At 37.3% G+C, this 11,493-nt stretch overlaps 1 protein-coding gene across 1 annotated transcript in view; it reads right to left on the minus strand.

The window, feature by feature from the left end:
- Positions 1–305: 305 nt before the first annotated feature.
- LOC115221531 (tripartite motif-containing protein 45) overlaps positions 306–11,493 on the minus strand; it is a 14,646-nt gene continuing 3,458 nt past the window's right edge. The window contains exons 2-4 of the mRNA XM_029791733.2: positions 9,190–10,109; positions 4,892–5,588; positions 306–488 (exon numbers count right to left, since the gene is read on the minus strand). Coding sequence (XP_029647593.1) covers positions 484–488; positions 4,892–5,588; positions 9,190–9,912 — 1,425 coding nt within the window. The 5' untranslated portion in view covers positions 9,913–10,109 and the 3' untranslated portion in view covers positions 306–483. The remainder of the gene's footprint in view (positions 489–4,891; positions 5,589–9,189; positions 10,110–11,493) is intronic.

Here is an 11,493-nt window from a genome sequence, read left to right on the forward strand (position 1 = left end):
TTATATTATATTATATTATATTATATTACATTATATTATATTATATTATATTTATATTTATATTATATTATATTAGATTATATTATATTAGATTAGATTATATGTATTGTAAAAATTCTTTGATAGAGAACTCAATATGTTGCATAGAGTAGATAGCTACATTTATTATATCAAAAATGTTACGTGTTTTGATATAATAAACATATGTATATATCTATGAATATGGATATATATATATGTGTGTGTATATATGCATAAATATGTAAATATATATATATATATACATACATACGCAAACACATACACACACACACATATTATTGTATTTGTATGCATAGATATGCATGTAGAACAAGTATATATGAGTACAGATATGTGTGTGTATAAATATATGTATATAATCAGTATATTCATAAGTTCCAAAAATAAAACGGTCTTCTTCCAGTATCCAAGACAGGGATTCAATTCGGTTGCAATGTTTTCTTACTCTGGAAATAGAAATGAGAATCAAGTCAGCTGAAAATGAAACAAACATCAGCAATAGAGATAGGATGGTCATGGTTGGTTTGACCATAGTTCTTCTCAGTTAGATGATTAAATAGGAATCAAGGACTCTGATATCATCAGGGAAATGGTGAAATGGTCATGCTAGATATATAGAAAACAAGTTGTGGCCGTTGCCAGCGTAGCCTGGCCCCCGTGCCGGTGGCACGTAAAAAGCACCATCAGATTGTGGCCTTTTGCCAGCCTCGTCTGGCACGTAAAAAGCACCCACTACACTCACGGAGTGGTTGGCATTAGGAAGGGCATCCAGCCGTAGAAACATTGCCAGATCAGACTGGGCCTGGTGCAGCCTTCTGGCTTCCCAGAACCCAGTTGAACCGTCCAACCCATGCTAGCATGGAAAGCGGATGCTAAACGAAGATGATGATGATGATGATGATGATGAAGTTGGTTAGAAATTTTACCGGTAGAATTTAAACTCTGACCATTCAAAAGGTGTATTGTGGTCATAAACAAAGGAACTGAGAAGGTTAGAACTTATACAGAGCAGGCTTACAGGGGGCAGTAAGTATTACAAGCTGATGGGGAGTAGATTTTATGAAGTCTGTAACCCACAGATGACAGAGGTCTGTGTTGGTTGAGCAAGAGAGAGGGACACTCAACAAATGCAAAGATGGCAAAAGGAATGTTGAAATTGGCAGGGATGGAGGTTTGGAGACTTAACATATGTATGTACTTGTAATTGTCAGTGTGTGTGTGTATTTATTTACTTATTTTTATACACACACACATACTACCTTACTTGGAAACAGGTTAGGGTTTGCACAGGATGGGCATCCAGCAGTAGAAGATCTGCTTGAACAAGTTCCATCCAACTCATGCAAGTATGGAAAAAGTGGATGTGAAAATGATGATGATGATGATGGTGATACATATATATATATATATATATATACACACACACACATACACACACACATACATACATACATACATATATACATGCATACATATATATGCTCAGTGAGTGTTACCACTAGAATAAGAATAGCCTGGGCAAAGTTCAGAAAGCTTCTACCCCTACTGGTGACAAAGGGCCTTTGCTTAGAGTGAAAGGTAGACTGTATGATACATGTGTGCGAACTGCCATGCTTCACGGCAGTGAAACATGGGCCTTGACTGCAGAGGGCATGTGTAGGCTCGAAGAAATGAAGCTAGCATGAATGTGTAATGTCAGTGTGCACACACGACAGAGTGTAAGCACCCTGAGAGAAACGTTGGACACAAGAAGCATCAGATGTAGTGTGCAAGAGAGACGTTTGCGCTGGTATGGTCATATCTGGAGATATGCTGTGACTGAGAAGACCTGGCAAATAAAGGGAGTTCACTGCTGTAACCTACACCAGTGTTGCATAACCAGCCCACTCAAGAGTACCATGGATTGTAGAGTGATATGCCATGCATGAGGAGACCTACTGACCCAAGTACATCAAAATCAAAATCAAAGGGAAATTGTAGTTGCAATCCCTTTGCCGGTGGCATGTAAAAAGCACTATCTGAATGTGGTCAATGCCAGTGCCACCTTGACTGGCTTCTGTGCTGGTGTCACATAAAAAGCACCAATCAACCATGGTCATTGCCAGCCCCCTCTTCCCCCTGTACTGGTGGCATGTAAAAAGCACCCACTACACTCTGGGAGTGGTTGGCGTTAGGAAGGGCATCCTGCTGTAGAAACACTGCCAGATCAGACTGGAGCCTGGTGCAGCATCCTGGCTTCCCTAACCCCAGTCGAACCGTCCAACCAATGCCAGCATGGAAAAACGGACGTGAAACGATGATGATGATGATGATGATGATGATGATATACATATATAGAAATTAAAAGAAAATGGAGATTCACAATTAGCATATTTTAAATATAATTTATTAACATAATATCATATTACAATAAATATAATATAATATAAATATAAATACAAATACTAATCCTACAAATTGTTTTGATTTTATTACCCAATAATGAATTTATTAAAAAAATTCATATTTATGGGTATGAATCTCATCAGGGAAATATTTGACAAAATTAGACAAAATTACATGTAAGGATTGTTAAATCCTAGAAAAGACTGCATTTTTGTATATTGAATATCTACCCTTTTGAGTTGTGAAAAGTTTCTCTGCCATTTTCGGTATTTACAGAAAAACCAGTGGAAAACTGGGTATTTTTCCATCCCAATAAAGGAAACTGATTTTCTTTGTATTGAATTATATATATATATATATATATATATATATATATATATATATATATATATATATATATATATATATATTTATATATATATACTCTTTTACTTGTTTCGGTCATTTGACTGTGGCCATGCTGGAGCACCGCCTTTTAGTCGAGCAAATCGACCCCCAGGACTTATTCTTTGTAAGCCTAGTACTTATTCTATTGGTCTCTTTTGCTGAATTGCTAAGTTACGGGGGACGTAAACACACCAGCATTGGGGGTACAAACACAGACACACACATGGACTCATGGTCATGTTTACAAAGTCAGAAAACAGCACAGCTCCCATGACTTTAGGAAACATTTTTTCACGCTGAGAGTTGCTGAAGCATGGAACAAACTGCCGGCATCAGTTGTTAGTTGTCGGAGCACTGCATCCTTCAAAACTTCCATGCTTCCTGAGATTCGCCAACACTACACCTGATTTTCTCCCCTCCATACACACGCAAGCATGTATCTGACTCGTACACTGTTCACTTTCCAGACATTTGTACATTACTGCCTATGCTTTATACGCACATTTAACAAGTTGTGGTGCACCTGTACACTGTATACAATAATTTCATTATTATAATAAAACCCCCATCAGCTAAGTAGTGGGTAGTATTTGAGGTCGGTGGAAGAGGATTTATACCAGGAGTTGACATTACAGTGTGATAGAGGGACAAGTACGGGTGTCTTGCTACAGAGGAAACACATGGCTACGCATGTTATATAAAGGTGGGCAAGAGAAGCTGACAAGATGGGAGAACATCTTAAGATACAAGGTGAGTGTAAGAGAGGCTACAAGACTGTGAATCAGGGAGAGAAGGGGTAGTTCCATGAGAGTGTGAGGGAGGAGTAACTGATGGTTAGAAATGGCGGAAGTAGGGGTATAGGTGAATGTAGTGAGTGGTGATAAGGGTGGAGGTGTGTCTGATGGGGAAAAAGCAGAATGGAAAGAGATGCTAAAATGGGAGAAAGGAGGAGAGAAGTGGCTCAGGAAGGAGAATCGTTCAAAAAGTACATACATTTATATATATACCACTGTATTTATGTTCATATGTGAAGGCATGTGGCCTAGTGGTTAGAGTACTGCACTCATGATGCTAGATCATGGGTTCAATTCTTGGACTGGGTGGCACATTGTTTTCCTTGAGCAAAACTCTTCACTTCACACTGTCCCAGTCCATCTGTAAATGGGTGACCACCCTTTGACAGAAAAGCCTCCTGATCAAGAGAAATGTTAGTCTGCTCACTTGGCCAGTGGGCTGATGTCGTTCGGGAGCTAAGACAATGCAAAGTGCATTGTGATCAGAGATGTATAACAACATCTAATAGTCTGGTCAATACCATAATATACATATATATATATATTGCTGAATATTCATACACACACACACACGTGCACATATATGTATGTATTTATGTCAGGCATGTGGAAGAGAGTGTAATTCGGCAGGACTTAAACGACATGCAAAGGTACATGAAGCCCAGTTACAACTGCAGCCGGCTATTACCGGTAAAGGTTTTAGCTGCCAATTCTGTACAAGACATTGTAGATCTTTGGCTGGGCTAAAAAGTCACATTCGATCTCAGCACCAGTAACAGTTAAGCTTCGTGCAATGGCCATACTCGATAACGAGGGAGCAGCCATCATGTTTGTATGCATGTCACTGTGTCATCATCATAATTATCATTTCATTGAACGTCTATACATCATGCTGGCATAGGTTGGAAGGTTCAACAAAATCCAATGAGTCAAATGACTGCTTTGAGCTCTAATATCTACATTGGTAAGATTTCTATGGTTACACACACTTCCTAATGCCAACCACTTTATGGAATGTACTGGGTGCTTTTTTTGTGTGTGACACCAGCACAAATGAGGATACCAAAATAACTCACAAAACAAGCTCCTTTGAGAGAATGGGAGGTATTGATGCGAGATGGCTTTGTATTGAGTACTGAGTATTGAGAAGTGAAAGTATGATATAGGTGACAGCAACAGGTAATTTGCAGGGGAGGAAGTAGATGGCTACCCCAGCAAGAAAAGGAGAAAGGATGGTGGAGCAAGGTGTCAGGACATACCTTCGTCTCACAAAATGTTCTTACCTGCTGACAAAAATATGACTCCATCAGCTAACAGGGATGTTTTTGACTGACTGATAGACCTGGTTATGTGTGGTACCTTTGGTGGACCACGTCTACACAGCCAGGACAACAAACCACGTGGTTTTACCTGCCGAGACTTTTCATTGCTCACCTCAACAAGGGCCGTTTCTGTTGCTACCTCTGTTGTCTCGATAAAGTTCATAGACGTCGACGAATCTATCTTTGGTAAGTTGTACCTCACGATGGCATCGTTGCCCACTTCTTCTGTTGGAGTCTCAGAAGTAATGGTAACTGTTCCGAGTGGCAAACCTTCCAACTTTCTCAGACATTCCTGGATTTTGGTGTTCATGTCAAACCGAAAATGTCTCTTTTCTTTGTCAATTCGTTCTAACAACTTCTTCACTTTCTTTGCATTATCGGGAATTTTCTTGTCAATTGTATTAACAAGATTCAGGAACTGAGGTTCATTTTTACCTCGGTAACAGTTTTCAAATATTTTGTAAGTTTCTGAAAGATTGGACAATGTGTCGTTGATGTCATTTTCAAGAATTTCTCTCTTAGCATCCTCTTCTTTGTAGAACTTTTCCAGTTCTTCAATCAGGTTGGTCTCATTCATCTTGAGAGAGTCTATCAATCGACTGGTCGTGTCCTGGATATCAGACACTATGCTGGTTCGACGGTCAAGGGCTGTATTGCGCTGAAAGAGAAAGAATGACTGAAATATATGGTATGTATTATTATAATTTATTATAATATATTATAATATATTATAATATATGAGAGTTTGCTCTTGTATCCCACCACTACCTTCCTTCTTATCTCCTTCAGCCATATATCTCCCCTACAGCAACACGCCTGTGATTGATTTTTCCTTGATGAACACAGGTGTCTTGCTATGCTTTTTTCCAATATATTGGTAATTCTACCAGCTTGCTAACTTAATAATAATATAATAATAATAATAATAATAATAATAATAATAATAATAATAATAATAATAATAATGATAATGATAATAATAATAATAATAATAATAATAATAATAATAATAATAATAATAATAATAATGATAATGATAATAATAAATCTGAGCAAATATAAAGATTTTGAAATAGAACTCAGCAAAATGTGGAACCTGAAGACTAAAACAATACCTGTTGTCATAGGTGCCCTGGGAATGATACCTAACTCAGATACCAGGAAACCCCAAAATGGCAGAAATTCAAAAGATAGTGCTCATGGGAACTGTTCATATCCTACGCAAAATACTTTCTATGTAATCTCAAGTTTTAAAACAAACATAATTTTCATATGGTTTTTTAGATATTCACTAGTACAACACTAAGCACAAAACCAAATACATGGCACCCTAGGTATAACACCAACATGAACTTCCAACTTCTTGTCTCTTGAGGTCTCTGGGTGAGACTTGGAGCCAACTTGTACAAATGTAAAGCAAAAGCCAAACATAGAACAATAATAATAATAATAATTAATAGTTATCGCCATACTAATATGGCAATCTTATAAATATAAGACTAAAGCTGTCGATGATTAGCTCCAAGAGGCCACCGCCTCAAGCTAGCTATTTGACACACAATCTGCGTCCATTATAGTCTTTCGAACAGGGAAGGTCAGCCGCTTCATCCTGCTAGTCAGACAGCTGCAGACGTGTTTCAGGGTAGTTGCCCTTTATCAATAATAATAATAATAATAATAAAACTACTGAATAATAATAATAATTCTTTCTACAATAAGCACAAAACCTGAAACTTAGAAGATGTCTAGTCAATTACATCAACCCCAGTGCTCAACTGGTACTTATTTAATCCCGTCTTCAACCCTTTCAATTGCGTTCACCACACAACTTCTTTCACCATAGCCACCAGACAGAGAAAAACTGCTTGTCCTTCTCAGCCAAAGGAAGGAGGCAGGGTGATCATTATGATGGACTCAGATAATAGCCAGATCTGTCCAACATGTGACAATAACTTGAGTTCTATAGGGGATTAGTGGAGGGCAAGAGTGACAATGTTCTCAGAGAGGTTCTGAGCATCAGGAGGGATGAACTGGCTGATCTTTTCTGGAGGACTTTCGGACCAGGGCCTATGGGTTACTTCCAGAAATCCCTGGCCTGGCAGTGTTACTGGGGGGGGGGCTCTGCTGGTTTGGGATAAGTTCTAAATGCACGGGTGTGCATCAAAAGGGCTTGACTAAGATGCATGCAGGGTGATGAAACTGTTCTGCATGCTCTCGTACAGTGTCCATGATCAACCCTGAAAGGACGAAGGGTAAAGCTGACAGCGATGACGACGACAACAACAACAACAACAACAGCAATATTAATAATAATAATAATAATAATAATAATAATAATAATAATAATAATAATAAAATAGAATAGAATAAGACAAAACATTGTGGAAACAAGTAATCAATGACTTACAAAACAACTTCATTTATTGATTCTGAATTGGTGACTAATCTTTCAGAACAACCTTACAAATTCACACCCCACCCTTCAAGATATAAAGGGGTGTGCCAGGTTTAAAGTAAACACAAATAATCCTTTACTGAACAGATGTTGTCCTATTGATTCAAATTGGGATGACTAAACTTAGACAGTTGAGAATAATGATTTTTGTTTTATGACAAATTACAATGTTTTCTTAACCTGTTTTACTGTATTTCCTCTTTTCTCATATCACCATCTTGTTTCCTCCCACATACGATAATGTAAAAAAAAGTAGTTTTGTATATAACACTAATACATGACATTAACAACTTTATATCAAAGTACTTTTGTGTATAACATTGTTACTTAACATTAACAGCTTTAAAACTGACGTTCCATCAGTTATGACAACAAGGGTTCCAGTTGATCCAATCAACGGAACAGTCTACTTGTGAAATTAATGTACAAGTGTCTGAACACTCCACAGACACATATACTCTTAATTCAGGGAGTTTCAGCATAACACCAAATGTGACAAAGCTGACCTTTTGAATTCAGGTACAACTCATTTTTACCAGCTGAGTGGTCTGGAGCAATAAGAAACAGTACCTTTTATTCATTTGGGTGTTTTACAAAACACATGTCAAGAGGACAGTGTTTTGTAATATGACATTTGAGAGTTTATCATCAACATCAAAGGGGGGCAAGATATCTCAAACTCTGAAGTCCTCAGGAAGGCTGGCTTTCAATCCATGCAACCTTCTGTTGAAGCAGAGGAATTTTCATTAACCAGGCCACATTGCCAGACTTGACAATGATAGACTCTCAAAGAAAGTCCTGTTCTTGTAACTGGAAGATGGTTATTGAAACATTGGTAGAGCCAGGTTGAGATTCAAGGACACTGTTAAACAGAACCCAAAGGATTTGTCTACCCCCAACTGACAAGTGGAACCAGTTAGCTGGTAATCATTTCATCTGAAGAAACTTGATTCATGGAGTCAGTCTTGGTTGTTGAAGATAGAATGGATAGAGTAAAGCAGCCTTGTATACAATATACTTCTATAATAATAAAAGTGAAATTCTGTCTGTCTTTACTTGACTTATAACTGCTTTCTGTCCTCTCTGTTACCTTTTTCCAATGAGCTGTAATGCACCTGGGTACCATACTCAATAATCTCACTTTTATTTACTTCACAATCTTCGTTTATTTTTCTCTTCTCAAAGAAACTATAAGACTTCATTCCTGGGTTTGTAATCTGAGAGGTCAGGATGGCAACAGCAGGTTTACTTAAACAAAGAGAACCATAGACAGGAAAGTTGAGACAGAGGCTTGGAATAGCCTTCTTTGAATATGTATATATGTATATGTTTGTGTGTGTGTGTTTGTATGTATGGTTGTGTGTGGGTGTACAAGTATATGTGTGTGTCCATATACATTGTGTGTGTGTCTATAGATGTGTGTGTGTATATATACATATTTATATATATAGTCAATTAAAAAAACACAGAGAAAAAGAAAAAAACAAACAAACGTGGCACAAACAATATATTAACTAGGTGCTCAGAGAAAGAGGAGAGTAGTTGTTTTATGTTTCGAGCATAGCTCTTCTTCAGAAACAGGAAAACAATAAAGTCCAAAGGAAACAAGGAAGAAGTGGGGGAAATATTACCAACAGTCCATGTGCGGTTACATTTCTGAAGTGACCAGAAGTAGAAGGAATGAAGAGAAAGTGCTTTCTGGGACAGGAGAGTATGAAGATAGTTGGTGTGTGTGTGTGTGTGTGTGTGTGTAAGGGAAGGGGTGTATAGCCGTATATCAATTTCAAGACCAACAGTCACTCACCTGTTTTGTTATTTTGTCTCGCAGAAGCACCATTTCCTCCATGTGTTTCTTGAGGCTGTCTATGATCAGATCAGCCGTCGTAGAATAGTCAGCAACAGCTTCCTCCAACAGTATTATCTTCTCACAGTTCTTGTGGTCAGTCAGATGGCATTTGTAGCATATACACACCTTACACTTGTTGCAGAACGACCGCAGAGATTCAGTGTCATGTTTCGGGCATGGGTATGCATTGTTCGCAAACAGGAAGCCCTTCACACTGCAGTCCTCTATCAACGTGTGGTCGGATGTCAACTGCAGAGTCCGATGGGAATTTGTACAGCTTTCACACAGAGATTGGTAGCAGTCCTGACACCAGGAGACACTCTTCGATTGGATGTCGTCTCCCATACAAATGCCACAGAATTTGGTTACGGGTCGAATATCTAGTTGTTGCATTAAGTTTACCATGTGGAAATTGTCTGGGAATGAGTCTACGACAGATCTTAGATTAGCAAAACTGAGTCTTTGCTGCCATTCCAACCTCACTTTATATTTACAAACCGGGCAAGGAAAGTTATCGTAATATAGAACGGAGGATGGTGAAGCTGTGGTTGGTTGCCTGGATTGCAGATATTGCAGCAGACATTCTAAGCAAAAACAATGTAGACATGGAAGGGACTTGGGTTCAGTATAGGGTTCCAGGCAAAGATTACAAATGAAATTTTCGTACAAGGATTCGTCCATTCTTCTGTTATCGCAGCCTATTTAACAATTCTTCCTCCTTATCTCTCTCCTCTAGTTTCACTTTCTGTTCTTCAGTGCCAAGTCTTCAATGCCAATTTAATGCTGTTTTCTTTCAGTTCCTGGTGAAGAAGTTTCAATTAAGAAATATTTTACTTTGCCTTCGTTAAACTAATTTGTAGCCATGGCAGTGTTTCTTGCTGTAAGACCAAAAACAGATTATTTTTTAAATATTAAATATAAACAGAATATAAAGTAAGACTTTTAAAATTAAATTCAGGAAGTTAACTTCTTCCTCATCAGATGCATGGCTGTGTGGTTAAGAAGCCTGCTTTGCAATCACATGGTTTTGGGTTCAGCCCCACTGCACAGTATTCTGGGAAAGTGTCTTCTATTAGAGCTCAGTATGTGCAATGGTAACATGAGGAAACAGAAACATACACCTAGTGCCCACATCCATACACACACACAAATACACACACGCACACAGTCATTTCTTTCTTTCTCTCTCTCCTCTCTCTCTCTTTGTTTATATATATATATATATATATATAATATATATATATATATAATATATATTATGTAATTAGATATAGACTAATATTGATATTAGATTATGGGTGGGTTTCCTACCTTATAAATTAAAATTAATATTTAACATTATAGTCGATTTGGATATAATCATATTGTTAAGTTCTAAGTAAAATTATTATATTATATATATTATTTATATCTTAAAAATATTGTTTAAATATTTCTGATTATATTTTAGATATTTAAATCACCCGAAGAATGACTGTAACTCGAAATTTTAAGAATTGGACAGCCATGAAACGATCGTAGAGTGTTTATCTGCATGTATGTGTGTGTGTCTCTCTCTCTGTGTCTGTGTTTGTCTCCCTATATATACACACACACACAAACATATAAATATAAATATATGTGACTCTGTAGTAAGAAGCTTGCTTCCCAACCACATGGTTTCAGGTTCAATCCCACTGTGTGACACCTTGGACAAGTGTCTTCTACTATAGCTTTGGGCTGACCAAAGCCTTTTGAGTAGATTTGGTAGATGGAAACTGAAAGAAGCCCGATGTCTATATATCTATGTGTTTGTGTCTTTGTGACAATAATTATTGAGTATTTATGCCTCTGCAACTTAGTGGTTCAGCAAAAGAGACTTATAGAATAAGTACCAGGTTTAATAAATAAAATAAGTATTGGGGTCAATACATTTGACTAAAATTTCTTTAAGGTGGTGCTCCAGCATGGCCACAGTCTAATGACTGAAACAAGTAAAAGAGTAAAGAACTATATATATATATATATGTATATATATATATATATATATATATATATATATATATATATATATATATATGTAGTATGGTGATTTTTTTTCATCCGTCTTCAATTCCTTGGACTTTCCTTTTTCATATTTCTGACGAGAGCTCGCTCGAAACGTTAAAAACCTCCTTCTTTCCTAGTATCCATACTTGGTCCATGTCCTCGCGTTGTTGTGTTTTCTTCTTTGTTCATGTTGGATTAATTATATATATATATCTTTGTTGTTTCATTAGACTG

This window comes from Octopus sinensis, linkage group LG18 (genome assembly GCF_006345805.1).
Source record: "Octopus sinensis linkage group LG18, ASM634580v1, whole genome shotgun sequence".
Classification (NCBI taxonomy): Eukaryota; Metazoa; Mollusca; class Cephalopoda; order Octopoda; family Octopodidae; genus Octopus; species Octopus sinensis.